Source organism: Tribolium madens, unplaced genomic scaffold, assembly GCF_015345945.1.
Source record: "Tribolium madens isolate multiple individuals breed KSU strain unplaced genomic scaffold, Tmad_KSU_1.1 Scaffold_96;HRSCAF=242;Tcas5.2_LG5, whole genome shotgun sequence".
Classification (NCBI taxonomy): domain Eukaryota; kingdom Metazoa; phylum Arthropoda; class Insecta; order Coleoptera; family Tenebrionidae; genus Tribolium; species Tribolium madens.
The window spans coordinates 13,145,017-13,161,179 of record NW_025401068.1 but is presented as its reverse complement, the minus strand read 5'-3'; the positions used below and the strand labels follow the sequence as shown (position 1 = coordinate 13,161,179).

General features: G+C 33.7%; 2 protein-coding genes across 3 annotated transcripts; one reads left to right on the top strand and one right to left on the bottom strand.

Moving 5' to 3' along the window:
- Positions 1 to 914: 914 nt before the first annotated feature.
- LOC123013114 (tropomyosin-1, isoforms 33/34-like) lies at positions 915 to 2,891 on the top strand. Of its 2 annotated transcripts, none has more exons than XM_044411459.1 (6): positions 915 to 1,033; positions 1,082 to 1,185; positions 1,237 to 1,308; positions 1,358 to 1,735; positions 1,779 to 2,341; positions 2,388 to 2,891. In XM_044411459.1, exons 1-6 carry the CDS (start codon positions 943 to 945, stop codon positions 2,857 to 2,859), a joined length of 1,680 nt encoding a protein of 559 aa, XP_044267394.1. In that variant the 5' UTR covers positions 915 to 942; the 3' UTR covers positions 2,860 to 2,891. The 2 variants fall into 2 exon arrangements, with proteins under 2 accessions (XP_044267394.1, XP_044267395.1); XM_044411460.1 differs by having other exon boundaries at positions 943 to 1,033; positions 1,237 to 1,305.
- A 2,906-nt stretch (positions 2,892 to 5,797) lies between these two features.
- Positions 5,798 to 14,162, bottom strand: LOC123012891 (phospholipid-transporting ATPase ABCA1-like). The gene is made up of 17 exons (XM_044411083.1): positions 13,966 to 14,162; positions 13,709 to 13,921; positions 13,544 to 13,659; positions 13,243 to 13,490; positions 11,361 to 11,595; positions 11,136 to 11,315; positions 10,881 to 11,090; positions 10,396 to 10,835; positions 10,183 to 10,348; positions 9,759 to 10,134; positions 8,171 to 8,549; positions 7,923 to 8,126; positions 7,611 to 7,881; positions 7,440 to 7,565; positions 7,181 to 7,393; positions 5,960 to 7,131; positions 5,798 to 5,915 (listed from the first exon to the last, which is right to left on the bottom strand). Exons 1-17 carry the CDS (start codon positions 14,121 to 14,123, stop codon positions 5,880 to 5,882), a joined length of 4,743 nt encoding a protein of 1,580 aa, XP_044267018.1. The 5' UTR covers positions 14,124 to 14,162; the 3' UTR covers positions 5,798 to 5,879.
- Between the last annotated feature and the right edge of the window lie 2,001 nt (positions 14,163 to 16,163).

Here is a 16,163-nt window from a genome sequence, read left to right as displayed (position 1 = left end):
ATCATTATTAACTTAATATTTTTTTACTGTTTTTTTTTTTTTAATAAAATTAATTAACATAATTTTTGAACGAAATAGGCTTTCTCTATTTTAAACTTGATTTTATGTAAAACAACAAATGAATTAAACTATTGTTTATTTGCGAGAAGAAGTTTTCTATTAGTTTTGTAATTGTCATTGAAAACGAATCAAAATTATTTACCAGGAAAAAACCGGCAGAATTATTTCAAATATTTTAGTTCTGCTACAAAATTTATTTTTTGATAATTGTAATACTTAAATTAAATAAAAATGTTTAGTTTTATAAACATACAATTTATCAAAAACCATTTCTTAAAGGAAATTATGCATTAATAAGTTGAAATTTACAAAAAAACAAATTATTATTAATGTAATACATTTTTTTGGTAAACTGTTTTCTAAAATTAAGTAACATAATTTTTGTACGAAATAGGTTTTCTCTGTTTTAAACTTGATTCTATGTAAAACCATAATATTTTAAATGATTTATAAAATAATTTTAATATGAAAAACAATTTAAAAAAAAAATATATTAATAATGATTTGTTTTTTCGTCAACGTCATCATTAATGTATAATTTTCTTCAAGAAATGGTTTGTTAAATTTTTCATTAAAAAAATTGCACAAGTCCATATCCTCACCACAGCATGGTTTGTGGAAGCTGTAAGTCACTGGTTCGTTTTGATGACTTCAAAAACAAAATCTTTAACAGTTTTTTTGAGTAAAACTAATTTGGATAATTATAAAACAACTTTAAATTTCTCAAAAGAATTTCGTTATATTTTTACGCATTTAAAGGTTGGGGAGAGTAAAACTTGGAAGCCAATATAGAAACTCTAGTTTAATCAATAATTCCAAATAACTCTTAGCAACTGACAAATTAAGTCATAATCGTCATAATCTCGTTCATGACAATTTACAATGGCAAAAAAAGGTCAAGCTCTTCAGTTACAAACCGAAGTAAATAGCGACGAAGACTGGGAAAAACTCCTACAACGTGACGGACTTATTGGTAATTTTGAAAGCATAAAAGTTGCAGAAAATATTTTTTCTTGTGTAGTTGTTGACGTCTACTCGGAATGGTGCGGTCCTTGCTCCGGAATGACCGCAACTTTGAAAAAATTAAAACTCGAGATAGGGGGCGACGTGCTTCAACTAGCTATAGTAACGAGAACTCTTTCTCCTTTAAATGTATTAAAATTCTCAAAATCGTAGGCAAAAGCGGACAAAATAACCGCTTTGGAACGCTTCCGAAACAAGAGTGAACCAACTTGGATGTTTATTGTTGTAAATATTTGAGTCAGATTGAGGTAAAACCTGCAACTTTAGATTTTAGAATGGCAAAATGGTGAATTTCATGTTTGGGGCCAACGCTCCGAAACTGACTCGTTTGATCACTGAAGAGCTGCGAAAAGAGAACGAAGCGAGACAAGGACGCCGCGACCGAGTCCAGAATGAGATAAGCGAGATTACTGAAGAGGAAAGAGAGCGATTGGAGGTTGTAGAAAACGAAAGAAGAGCAGCGAGGGAGAAGGAGGAGGCAAAAGCCGCCAAAGAACTGCTTGAGAGACGCACAGCGGAGTGTCACAAGATTTTGGAAACTTTACACCACATGGGAGTTATTTTGATATTTCCACATGCGAAAACTGCCTACCAGGAGGCTTTCGGGGACCTCCTGGGTGAGGCTGGTTTGACCATAGCCCAGACGGAGAAAGTAAGTATGACCGAATCCCTTGTCGAAATTTAACCCCCTGAAGGTTGACATCACCCAACAAATCCTGGATGAGTTGTTTTATTTCGGCGAAATGCCTTTTCCCGAAGAAGCAGTTGAAGAATTGTTGAATAACACATGTGTCATTTTGCAAGTCAAACCAATACCGGCTAGAGACGTCGAAGACCCAACTGATGATCTAATTCTGGAAATTCTTTACGGCCATAGCAAAAAACCACCAGGAAGTCCGGACAGTCCAGCTCGAGTTCTTGCAAAACTCCCCGAACCTTCAGAGGAAGAAGTCCACGAGAAGACAGTCCACGAAAGTGTAGGAGTTTGGGCCCCTGACAATGAATTGATCAAAGCTACAGCTTTGAGGCTGTTTTTCCACAGACTTACCGAACATTATCTTATACCAGAACCAGAACCAACTCCTCCCCACTACGCTGTAGTCTTTGAAGCAATCCGAAGACACGAAATCGCGAGTTTTATGGAGAAATACAGCGACCAAGTGATCCGCTACGGCTTTTTCACGAGCGAAAAACCAGAAGAGGCGAAATTAGTCGCGAAATCAATTTATAAATACGAACGATCCCCTGATAGAACTCCGTAAGTTAGAGTTAGTTGCATTCGAGTTACTTAAACTTTCAAACAGCAACGAGAAAATGGTGATTCAACTTGCAAAAAAGAAAAGTGAGTGTGTTTTGGCTTTCGCCCAACTCAAGCCGCTGTATATCAGTCCAAACATCAAAGAGGGTGAAAGGGAATGTCAGTTGTTCTTTGGTGATGATTACGATGAACCTCCTGACGAAGAGGAAGAAATGGAAGAGCAAAAGGAAGCGACTCCAGAACGAGAATCGATGGTCAGTGGTGCACCTGAAACTCTTCCTCAAGATACAGAAGGAAGTCAAATTGCACCATCTGAAGAAGTTGCTCCGGAAGCCGAAGGCGAAATTCCTCCCGCTGAAGGAGAGGTTCCTCCAGCTGAGGGGGAAGCTCCACCTGAAACGGAACCGTCGATCCCGCCAGAAACAGAACAGTCTGAAATTATTGCAAGTCCTGAAACTGATGCTCCTCCACAGGCTGAAACTGTAGATGAGCCCCCTAATGCAGAAAGCCCACCCTGAATTATTTAATGTTGTTTAAATAAATGTTAAAAATCTTAAATCTTTCTTTGTCTACATAATATTTTTTCATGCAGCTGGTTCATGTTAGCGAAACCGCTTTGGAAGAATTGCTGTTTTTCGCCGAAGAGGAAGTGGAGCAATTTAAGAATGAAGAGTTATTCAAGAAACCATCAATGGCACTGTTGATGAAACGCAGTTCTGAGAATTTACCAAATACCATTGACGACGTTGTTGCCCAAATGGTTTATGGTAACCATCGAAAACCACCAGGTGATGAAAATTGTCCTTATCGGAAACTGCTAACTACAAGAGATAACATCGAATTGCCTGGAGTTTGGGCACCTACTAATTCCCTCTGCAAGGCTATGGGTCTGAAATGGTTATTCCCAAATATTTCAGGACCTTATAAGCTTCCTGAAGTGGAACCAGTGCCCCCTCATGTAATCATAGCCTATGATGCTTTCAAATACAAGGAGGTTATGGAATTGGGGAACCAGTTTCCCACCGCAATTATGAAATACGGTTTTTTCTCTAACCATACCCCAGGGATGGCACAACTAATAACTAAAACTGTCGACAAGTTCGAAAAACAGACAACACCTCCAACTTAGTAAGTATGTTGTCTCAATGTTTGAAACCCATCTTCTTGGAAATTTCAGTGAAGAGAAAATCGTCGTGCAACTTGCAAAATCTTATGATTGGTTTGATGCTTTCTACGATTTGGGGCCTTCGTATGCGAGCCCAGACACGGTTCAAGGGGCAGAAGAAGCAAAGCTTTTCTTCCCACCAACCTACGATATTCCCGAAGATATCATCATGGAAATTAAGAAGAAACCGAAAAAGAAGATAAAGAGTAAATTTGTTGCGGTTGTGGAAGCACACGAAGAGAAACTTTTACAAGGGGATGTTAAAGAAGAAAATGACTTGGATGAACAAACGTCGGAAGACAACGTCGAGGGACGGCAATTTACCGAAGAAAAGGCTACGGAGATGGAGGAGGAGGAGGAGGAAGACGAAGAAGGTGGAGAGGAGATTGTCGATAAAGCAACGTCTCCCATGGATGACGCAAAGGAGGAGGAAGCTAATGAACCATAAATGGGCTTGTTTTTCGTAGAATAAAAGTAGAAAGTGCTATGAACATCATCTGTATTTGTGTTTGTCATTGATAATTTGAATTTTGCCAATAAAAGCCACAAATAACATTAAATAGAGTTACAATCTCTTCCAGAAGCCTGAAAATTATTTTTCCAACAAAAATAAATAGAGTCAAAGTGCAAATTTTTTTATAGATAGACAAATATGACAATGTTTGGTTTGTAAAAAATGACTATCAAAAGAAAAAAAACAAAGAAACTTCATCAGAGGGCGTGTTTGAAGCCCGAGTTTGCATGAGGTTTTTTACGAGGGGGAGTTAATTTTTAAAAAATGCATGTACAACTAGTTCCAATCCCCAAAAATTTCACCAAAATTCCAGTAATTTCAGCTTAAATTCTAATTAATTTTTGTAATTTCAAAATAATTACTATAATTCCAAATTATTTCCTGTAATTCCGTCTTGAATACAAATTAATTTTCGTAATTCCAAAATAATCCCTCAATTCTAAAAAAAAAAAATGAAGCAATTCCAAAAAGATTTATAATAAGATTTTCACTAATTTCAAAGATATAATTTTAATAATTCCAAATAATTCCAAGCATTTTTATTTGAATTTCAAAAATTGTACAATTATAATAGCAGAGTTAACAGTTTCTCGGAGAACAAAAACAATTTTCTTTATAATAATTGTTTTTAGGATTACAAGAATTTTTTTTAATTTTTATTTTTCCATGAACCTTTTTTACAAAAATTTTTTTTAGACATAGCCCGGCGCATCCACTATTTTCTAAGGAAACGTTCAAGGATGCATAATTTAAGAAAATTAGTTTAAAACACTGGTAATGTTTAACAATATTGAGTACCTACCTATTAAAAGCGCATCTAAAGTAATTTCACAAACGAATTTAACAATTCCAATTACACAGAAGCAGTCTTAAACCTAGTCTACAGTTAGATATTGGTTTACAATCACTTAACATTGAATTATCATCGTGAGCCAGAAAAACAGAAAGGTAGCAAGTCACATATTTGAGAAAATGAGCAAAAATCATCGATTTTTTACTGTTTTAGACGACCCATTAAAAGTTGTTCGCATCTTGGCCCAAGATGTGTTTTATCTAAACTTCGTCAAATTGCTTTTAAAAATCTGTCTCTGTTACAACATAATTATAATTGGATTAACTGTATATCACTACATTTTTATTTTTAATGTGTCTGAAATATGGAATTACAGCTGGCTTTTAATGCAATTTCCTTACGTAAGTTGTAATGTATTTAATTAGAATCATATTTTAAGTTTTTGCGTTTTTTTAAGTTCACATTTACTTTATACACTCATATAATTAAATCTGGTGTATTGGACAAAGCAATGAGTGTTGAATCACCCTGGAGTATTGATTCAGCTGGACAAGAGACGAAATTGAAAATCAAGAAAGAATCAAAGATGATTAATATTCTCACTTTCGTAAACACAGTGTTTGTAATTGTTAGTGTAATTTTCTTAAGTTATTCTCAAGACGGCGACGAGAAAATTATTTTCTTTTCGTACAAATTTCGTCATGTTTCCATATCAAAACTGGATTTTTACGTATTACAATTACGTAAAAATTACACCATTGAATATTTGGAAGAACAAACGTCGGAAGACAACGTCGATGGCCGGCAATTTACCGAAGAAAAGGCTACGGAGATGGAGGAGGAGGAGGAGGAGGAGGAGGAGGAAAGCGAAGAAGGTGGAGAAGAGATTATCGATAAAGCAACGTCTCCCATGGATGAGGCAAAGGAGGAGGAAGCTAATGAACCATAAATAGGCTTGTTTTTCGTAGAAGAAAAGTAGAAAGTGTATTTGTGTTTATCATTGATAATTTTAATTTTGCTACAAATAACATAATAGATTTTGCAAATTGCACTCTCAAGATGAAAGTTACTCCTTTTGATTTTTGGCAAAGCTTAGGAACACCTGAAACACAAAACGAATTAAAGTTTTGGTTGTGGTTTTATTACCTGTTCGAGACTGCACTGCCCCAAAGAATAATCTTCGATACTAAGTTGTCGCTTCGATCCTTCTATAAGTCCAAACATTTGCGACAAAGACATTCTATCACTAACCAATTTGTAGGTCACTAGCTCTTGATACCTCTCTTTCAGTTCCGATCCGGGAAAATATCTTTGAATGAAATGATCGATGGTTTTGATTTGGTCATCAATGGGCGTTTTATCGTCATATTTTTTAATTTTGATTGAAAGCGTGAATCCTTGCGCAAATTTACTTTTCAGTCGCTGAGTGGACCCCAAACACTGGAAAGTCCCATTAACCATAATCGCGATTTTCGTGCACAAAGCCTCGCATTCTTCCATACTGTGCGATGTCAAAACGATGCATTTTCCACTCTCCCTCAACTTTGCAAGACCGTTCCAGAGGTTTCTCTTCGTGGCTGGATCCATCCCAGCGCTGGGTTCGTCGAGAAAAATCACCGGGGGGTCCCCAATCAGGGCAAGCGCCGTGCTCAATTTCCTCTTATTACCGCCACTCAACTGCTTCACTTTTTTATCAATATGTTTGAAAAAGTCCAAATCATGGGCAAGAGTTTCAGCGAGAGGGATGCTCTCGTTGAATGGGACTCCTCTGATGAGGCCGAACACCAGCAAGGTTTCTTTGACCGTGAGGTCGTCCAAAACGGCGTCAAATTGGGGGCAATAACCGATAAACTTCTGCACTTGTTTTTGTTGGGTTTTCACGCTCAATCCCTCAACCCACGCATTGCCATACGTGATTCTAGCATCACCGGTTAGCATTTGGAAAGTGGTGGTTTTGCCAGCACCATTCACGCCCAACAATCCGAAGCATTCGTACGGTTTTAGCCCCAAACAGAGGTCATTCACCGCAAGAAACCTCACTCCGTAGTATTTGGTGAGGTCGCGAAGCACCACAGAGTATTCACTCTTCAAATCCTCCTCAGACTTTCTTCGAATTTTCTCGTTTTCGCTTTGCACATCATTTTCAAGAATTACAGCCCGATTGGGACGCTTCCCGAAATGTATTATTTTGCCAACTAAACAACCCAAAACACCAAATTCAATCAAAAAAATTACCGTGAAGATAACAAACGACATAGTAAATGATATTATTACTAGTAGCCCAATTCCGGGGGCTTCTAACGAATAGTAGTCGAGGTCTGCAAATAATCATGTAGAGTAGTATAATTAAGTTAGAATGTTATGGACCGCAACAAATTTTATTAAGCGAACAAGCTTTTTCAGCATTTACGTTATTTTTTAAACAAAGATTTCTCAAATGTCTGATATGAACCACATCAGAAATGCCATGGGAAAGAGCAGTGTAAGGAATAAAAGCAAACACCCAATGCATAAAAGACATCGTTGATTTTGATGCACCAAATAACTTTAAAAAATTCGTAATCATTGGTGGTAGAAATCCTAGAAATCAAAAAATGGGAAAAATCCTAACCACTTTACAACTTACCCATGAGCAAACCAATTGAGACCATTGTGACACATCCTATAGCTGGCAATTTAAAGCAGTAGGACATTAAGTAAATAAAAGGTAAAACAAAAAAACAAAAACACACAAACAACAAAAGGACTATACCTAAAACAAGGTTTTCGTTTAAAATAAAAAATTGTAGATTTTTACCGATTTCTGACGCTTGTAGACTACTCAATGGTGATTCTATTAATATAATGAGGAGAAAAATAATTGTCATGAGATAAAATATCACATCACACAAGAAAGCAGTGCTCCAGAAGACAAAAACGTTCACTCCTGAAATCATCTGTAAATGTTTGCATTTGCAAACACGCTCTCGAATGTAAAACAGAATATAAGTGCTAACAACAATCCCTAATCCAAATATCAGTCCCATTTCTACTGATGACGATGACGGTTTATTTTCTGTAGCTGTAATCTAAAGGAATGGTAAAAATTGTATTCCAAAACCAAATTTACCTTCGCATCATCACTGAGAGGTAGAGGATGGTTATAAAACGTAATAGATTTGTCCTCACCAAGACTTGTCTTGTACAACGTGTTTAAAACAAGACTAAGTGACAAGGGGGTTGCATGATAAGGATCACCATTAAACCAAGCTGTGGCAGTGGTATCGTTGAAAGATGCGGCTACGATATAACTTTCTTTTACAGTTGATGGTTCCTAAATAAGAAATAATTGAAAATTTCAATGGGTGCAATATCTACCAAGTTGAGGATTTTCGCAGTGATATTATCTACTGTTTTCACTTGATGTCCTTTAAGCACTTTTACATAAGTTTCAGCCATCGAGTTTGTGTTTTCAAGTAATGTTATTGGATTTTTGTAAGAGCTTAAAGCTATCTTCCGAGAAGAGTATGAGGTTTCATTTGGGTTACTACCAAAGAGAAAAATATAACAAACTAAAACTAGTATGGGCAAGAGTATTTGGAATAAAAACAAGATCCACGATCTAAAAATCGATAATTCTTTCTTCAGGATCATTGCCACAATTTGATTTCGCAATAAACCAAAACCGCTCACATGAGTTATCTCTTTCTTTGATTGATTTGTGTTGAACATTTCTGAATTTTGATCTGCTCCAACTCTGTAAATGTCGTTGCAATTATTTACATAAATATGAAGCAATATTTGAACCTCAAAAATGACCTATAAAATGATGTTAATTTAAATAATAACTCGTGTCCGGTCTCTACTGATAAGAATTTTATTGCCCTCGAAATGTGGGTATGGAATTTTTTTTTTGTAATAACTTTGGAACCATTTGACCAAATATTATAAAATTTGGACTAGTTACTGGCGAGAACATACCCTTTAGGTTAGTAATTACGAAAACCGGATACATCTACTCAATTTCCGGTTTCAGCAGTTGCAGGTCACATTTTCTGTGTTTTTCAGTTTTTTTGGCCTCTTAACACTATTTTTTTATTGCTTCAATCTAAAGAATAATCAATTTCGATTAAAAAACGTATACCCTTTTATACCACTAAAATGGACCGTTTTAAAGATATTTTAATTTAAAGTGAGTACTGCACAACGCTGAAAAAGAAAAATATGGATTTTGAATAAGTGGTATCCACGGCAACCAATAACCATGGTCACACAAATCCCTGCTATAGGCATCTGTTAACTTTGACGATAATTTTTTATGAATTTTTTATAAATTAAATGCTACGAGATCCATTTGGATTTATTCTAAATTATGTTTGGAGTCTGAGGTAAATTCTTTTATTAAATATTTTCGATTAATTAATCATCTAATAATCGTCCAATCTCAAGTTGACAGATGCTTGACAGCAAAATATGTGACCATGGTCATTTGTTGCCACCAAAATTTATACATTTTGCTTTCAGTCTTGTGTAGTCCTCACTTTAAATTAAAATATCTTTAAAACGGTCCATTTTAGGGGTATTAAAGGTTATGCGTTTTTTATTCAAAATTGATTACTCTATTGTTTTGACCAAAAAAAAAATAATGTTAAGAGGCTAAAAAAACAAAAAAAAAAACAGAAAATATGACCAGCAATTGCTGGAACCGGAAATTGAGATGTATCCTGTTTTCGTAATTACTAGTTTAAAAGGTATGTTCTCGCAAGTAACCATTCCAAATTTTATAAGATTTGGTCAAATGGTTCCGAAGTTATTACAAAAAAAACAAATTTCCATACGGCTGCAAAATTCTTATCAGTAGAGATAGCACATGAGTTATTATTTAAATTAATAGCTCAGTTTTGAGGTTCAAATATTGCTTCATATTTATAAATAACCCTGCAGAAACTATTTCCAAGTAACCCACTTTAAAAAAATTTCCTCTAGAGAGGCCAACGAAATGCCAAAATTTTCGACCCCCAAACTGGCTTTTTGGTGTTCCAAGTCGTATAACAAAGCTTCAAATTTTTGCGATTCCCGATCAGGTAATATGTAAGTGAGTTCGGACCCCATTTGGGCGTGGATTTCCATATATGGTATGTATTTTCTCAACAGATCAGTAACATATCTCGGTTGACATTTTGGTGTAACTTCCACAATTAGGGAATAACCGGAACCGAACTTCTTCTTCAGGAAAAAGCTACTTCCGCAACATTGCAATTCTCCAAATGACATTATCGCAATTCGATCACCTAACACATCAGCTTCGTCCATGTAGTGTGTTGTTAGTAGAATGGTTCGTCCTGAAGAACAACATAAATGGGGTGAAAACCGTTTCAGAGACTGTTTACCACTCTTTTGTTTCTGAAGCAAAGCCCAGACTGTTCTTCTAGCAGAGGGGTCCATTCCCGCTGTTGGTTCATCAAGTATCACCACTTTGGATTTTCCACAAAGTGCTATTGCGACACTTAGTTTTCTTTTCATACCTCCAGATAGTGTCTTGGAACAAGCTCTTCTCTAACAATACTTTTAAGAGAAATTCAAATTTAATTCACCGAAATCACCTTATTTTCTATCTCCAAGATTTTGAGATAGTCATCTACTTCCTTCGTGATTTGTTCGCTCTTTGTTCCTTTCAGTTTACAAAAGAAACACAAGTGTTCTTCAACACTTAAATTATCAAATAAAATGTTATGTTGAAGACACATTCCCATACTTTCGCGGACATTTTGTATATTGGTTCTTACATCGTAACCATTTACCATGACTGTCCCATTGGTGGGTGGGATGATCCCGCAAATCATAGACATTGCTGTTGTTTTTCCAGCACCGTTATGACCCAACAACACCGTGATGTGTCCTTCGTACATATCCAAATTCAAGTTTTTAACTGCTGTGTGTTGTCCGAAAGTTTTTGACAGATTTTTTATTCGTATTCCAATTGGAAGTTTTTCAGTAAACTCTTCAAACTGTTCTCCTTTTGCTTGAGTCGACTCTTGTGCACCTGTTTACACTTGGTAGTGTTGAAAAGAAACTTAAAAAATACTACTTTGTTCCTGGGGAGGTGTGCCACACCAAAAGCTCCGTGTGAAAGGGAAATTCCAGGGTTTTGCAATCGAAAATTCTCCCGGGATTATTGCTTCAAAGTAAAGAGCAAAAAGCATATATAAGATTGTGTCGAATATCAATATTAGGAAAACTGCACCAACTGTTAAATCATCTGGTATCGTGCTTTGAAACAAATTACTCCAATGACTCCCTATGAATTTTTTGAATTGTTGTTTATTTTGTTAAAATGTATTACCTTCTTCTTTTGCTTCAAACTGAAACATGATTATTAGACCAAAAAACGCTGCAGATGGTGATAATAAGCTCATTGCAATTTTTGTGCTTTGTGGTATAATGTCGTTCTTTTCCAGCAACAAATTCGGTGCCATACATGCAGCAAGCATTACAATTACAGCAACAATGGTAGCAATAATTGCTGTAAAAATGAGATATGCAATTGTATTCTCAAGTTTTTTGTTACCTTTTTGAAAAATTGAACATACTAGAAAACAGAAAGTGATAAGGCTACATCCATAAAGTACCAAAAGTGTGAATAAAACTGTAACATCTGTGTATACAAACACCGCTCTGGACATAATCTTCACTTTAAGAGCAATAACCAAGATAATAATTACCAATGTTAGCACAAAAAGACTCCAAAATAACCATGATAGCCAATGTATCCAAGCAGACAGACCCATGATTTTCATATATTCCTTGAATGTCAGTTTTTTGGTAACACAAAAATAAATTTGATATAAAGTCTGTTTCTTTTTCTAATGGAAATGCCAAATAGTCTTAACGTTGGCACCACTACACCTTTTTCAAGTGTAATGTAGAAAGCGTCAGATAGATTTCAGAAAACGTTAATTATAATTTAGATCAGTCAATTGTATTTCAGAAAGTATTAATTGCAATTCAGAACCGTAAACTGAATTTCAGAAACCATCAGATGTAATTCAAAATAATTAATTTAACTTCAGAAAGCGTAAATTAAAATTCGGATTAGTCAATTGTATTTCAGAAAGTCTTAGTTATAATTTAGAGTTTGTCATTTGTAATTGAGAATTCCTCAATTGTAATTCAGAATTCGTTATTTTCATTTGAAAATTACATTATCAAAATTTTTTTGAAAATAAAATATCTTATTTATTTTGTAAAATACCAAGTTTATGTAATTCTTTAATTCTGAAAATAAAATAATTCGTGTTTATGTGTAACTTCATTTTGAGATAACAGTGAGTTACTCATCTGAATTACAACTGATATTTTCTGGATTACATGTAACATGAAATTGAATGTATTTATTGTTTTGAATTCCATGTAATGGTTTCTGAATTACAATTATTACTTTATGAAATACAAGTGACTTGCTTTCTGAAATTAAATTAACTAATCTGAATTACATCTTATGGTTTCTGAAACTCATTTTACTCTTCTGAATTACAATTAACACTTTCTGAAAGACAAATGACTAATCGAAATTTCAATTTACGCTTTCTGAAACTAAATTGACTAATCTGAATTACTTGTGATGGTTTCTAAATTACACTTGAAAAATGTGTAGTAAATTCATTCATGGTAATTTTAATAAAGGAAGTTGAAGTTCCGGTTTTTGAATTAATTTGAAAACAATGTCATTAAACGTCAACAGAAAAAATTGTTTAAAAAAATTAGAGACGAAACACCAAAACAGGAAAAAATTCGGTACCGCTAACAGTTTTTAGAAATTCGAAAACAAATAGTTCGCAGGAAGGGCCCGTTAAAATGTACACGAAATTTTTAATGCAGGTTTGCTAAACATTCTCAATTTTTGCAAAAAATTGACTAGAATACAAAATAATCATGAATGAGAAAGAACGCAATTAAATTAGTCTCTTGTGTATCGTTTTTGAGGAACGAGTTGAAAAAGTAACAATTTGAAACTAAAGCTCAAGAAGAATTTATAAAATGCATCAACTTTGAGCTCATTTTAATAAATTACATAAAATTTATTGCCAATCATCGTAATACCTACTTGTATTTTTTGCTAAAGAATTTTTTTCTCCATATACATCTTTTTTTTTTTCAAAGTTTTTGTAGCAAGAACCTTATTTTTGTCTACAACATTGTTCTTAGGTAATGATGTCTGTATTCAATTATAGCGCTTTCATAGAGCAAACAGGCACACAAAATTTAAAAGTCAAAATTTTGATAACATTTCAATTTGAAACTTTGTGGCTATGAGACAAGTTGCTACCAATTTTTTTACCAAAATTTTGACTTGGTAATTTCCATTTAAAGAAAAAACAGAGTTTAAAAAATGCACCGCCCCAAGAAGTTTTCTGAGATGGTCCACCTTCTATATCATATGGTTTTCGTACTTTGAGTTGTGTTTCTTTCTCTGTTGCAACTTGAGTAACAATATTATTGACATTTATCATAAAAGCCATTACTATAAACAATGCGGAAACAACTTGGATAAGTTTTAAATTTACTGCGTTTTCCTTCCATGCCGGATTAGGAAATCTGTTCAATAGTATATCAAGATTTTGTGTACTATTTTCCGCCAAGTTTATAAAAGAAAACGTTACAGTTTGTTGCAAATAAAGGAAACCTCTTTTTCCATATCCTGTTTATTGAAGTTAGATTTATTATTTAGTATTAGTTCGAGTCGCTTCTTACCTGGCTCACCACCATTTGCCTCTCCAAAAGACCTAGGACCTACTTGGACTACAGGGTATAACAAATTAGTAAACCATTCGTCTTTTTGACTAGTTTTGTGGTCTTCTGATGGTAGTCTAGAAAAAAATAATTTCTCGTTAATTGTCAATTTTACACTTATCTCACCTCAAATAAATTTCGATATTACCAGGAAGGTCGTTGATTTTATCAACTCCCAACAACTTATCATCCATTTGTAATGCAAACGAGAATTTCTTTTCCTCAATTGCAGCGTTCAGTTCTTTCGCAGTTTTATAACTTTTAATGACACCAACATTTGGGCAGACGTTTTTTACCGTATTTTCCAATAATGGGCTTGTTGGAGAATATGCAACAGAGCTGTGCTTGAATGCAATGTTATGTCCAAGAAATATAAAACGTACATTTGGGTTTTGTTGCCATAGCTGGAGCAAAGTGTCCCCGGGTTTGGCTTGAATGGTTCATAAATTTTTAATTCTTGTTCAGTCATTTGGAACTTTGACCTCAGTACAAGAAGCAAAAAACAAAAAAATAGGGGACCACCTATTTCATACAACGCCATCCCGAGGTTTCGTCTCCAAAGAGTGAAATTTTTGGAGAATAACAAACTTATTTTGCCAAGTGCTTTAGTCATTTTCTTAGAAAATATGCCAGGAATATTTAAAACAACAAGTGAAGAAGACTGTTGGAAACTACAAATTCATTAAATGTCGGTTAGTTGTCAAATATATGACAATGGATAAATTTTCAAAAATGCCAATGTTTGGTTTGTAAGAAATGAATACGAAAAGGAAAAAACAAAGAAACACCCTTCACAGGGCATGTTTGAAGCCCGAGTTTGCATGAGGTTTTTTACGAGGCTGAGTTAATTTGAAAAACATGTGTATACAACTATACCTTTTTCAAGTGTAATTCAGAAACTATCACATGTAATTCAGATTAGTTAATTTAGTTTCAGAAAGCATACATAAGAATTTAAATTAATCAGTTGTATTTCAGAAAGTATTTATTGTAATTCAAAAACCATTATCTTGTAATATTAATTTTTAAGCCCAAAATCTTATTTCTGAATTACAAGTGACGCATTCTGAATTACTATTAACGATTTCCAATTCCAATTTTTTTATTGTTTATGAACAAAAATTTAAGCAATTATCAATAGAAATATCCCGAGTGTATGCCAAAATGTCGATAATTTTATTTACAAAAACAATATTCTCATTATGAGAAATTAAAAAGATTGGAGTCTAATTGGATGAATCTCAGAAATTGAAAGTTTGGATTGGCTTAAATTTTGTGTATGAAATAGTCTAATTAATATTTTTATATGATTTTATATTATTCAATGTTATCTTTCGTTACAGCAAAAGGAATTAGAAGAAAAATTTAAATTAAAAGAAGATCTAAACGAAGATTTTGAGAATAAATTAGAATTTAAATTAATCAGTTGTATTTCAGAAAGTATTTATTGTAATTCAGAAACCATTATCTTGCAATATTAATTTTTAAGCCCAAAATCTTATTTCTGAATTACAAGTGACGCATTCTGAATTACTATTAACGATTTCTCAAATACAAGTTACTAATCTAAAATATCTACAATTACCACTTTCTGAAATAAAACTGACAAATCTGAATTACATTTAACGTCTTCTGAAAAACAACTTACGATTCTGAATTACATTTTATGTTTTCTAAAATACAGTTTACTAATCTGAATTACAATTAACATTTTCTGAAATATACTTTTTCGGAAATACAGTTGAAAAAGGTGTAATTTTTTTTATAATAGTTTAAATTAGTTTTACTTCAAACATGAAAGTGTCAACCTCTTCTCTTATTTCTTCTTGTGTTAAAGGAATGCCTTCAATTTTTGTCTTTAAAAGCAAGTCTAAATTGTAAAATATGCTTTAGGACTGTTAACCTTATTTTTAGCTACTGTCAATCATAGTTGACAAGTTTTTGATAGTTGACAAGTTGTATGTACATATTTTTGATATAAATCTGTGAATATATTAGCTGTCATTAATTTGACATTGTTATTCATTTTAACGTTAAAGCTTGAATTACATTAAAATGTCCGAAAAGTGACGACCAAAGTATTTTGTCTCCAACCGTACATTGACATTTTTTAAACTGACATAAATTTGATGTCCAAAATTCCGTGTATTAGAAATTGAAACCCAAAACAAATACAGGGTGTTTCATACAACTTTACGAGGCTTGCGCCTAATGTACGCACCCAAATATACAAAAGGCACAATACACTAGATACAAAAAATACACATTTAATTATGCAATTTTTGGAAACCCATGACAGTAGTTGTAGTTTATTTTAATCACTAACTAACTAAAAATGTAATTTTTGAAAGGGTGAACAAACTGGAGAAGATAATCTAATTTTTCAAAATTTGTAATCGAGTTCGTATCGGAATATGTATTACTGATTGCATCTTACAGGCGCAGGCCTCGTAAACTTATGTGAAACACCTGTACATGATAATAAAATTAAGGGAAGCTATTCAACTCATGTGTTTAAGCCAATTCTACATTTTTTTGATTTTTGTCAGATTATGGTTGTGTAGAAATAATTTATTTTATT

Excerpts from the sequence above, each read along its gene's own strand:
- LOC123013114 (XM_044411459.1), top strand. The coding sequence starts at position 943 with ATGGCAAAAAAAGGTCAAGCTCTTCAGTTACAAACCGAAGTAAATAGC. Across the intron at positions 1,309-1,357 it reads CAACTTGGATGTTTATTGTT|AATGGCAAAATGGTGAATTT; the intron begins GTAAATATTTGA and ends TTTAGATTTTAG. Across the intron at positions 2,342-2,387 it reads CGATCCCCTGATAGAACTCC|CAACGAGAAAATGGTGATTC; the intron begins GTAAGTTAGAGT and ends ACTTTCAAACAG.
- LOC123012891 (XM_044411083.1), bottom strand. The coding sequence starts at position 14,123 with ATGGCGTTGTATGAAATAGGTGGTCCCCTATTTTTTTGTTTTTTGCTT. Across the intron at positions 10,349-10,395 it reads TCTTGGAGATAGAAAATAAG|AGAAGAGCTTGTTCCAAGAC; the intron begins GTGATTTCGGTG and ends AAGTATTGTTAG. Across the intron at positions 7,882-7,922 it reads CTCTCAGTGATGATGCGAAG|ATTACAGCTACAGAAAATAA; the intron begins GTAAATTTGGTT and ends CCATTCCTTTAG.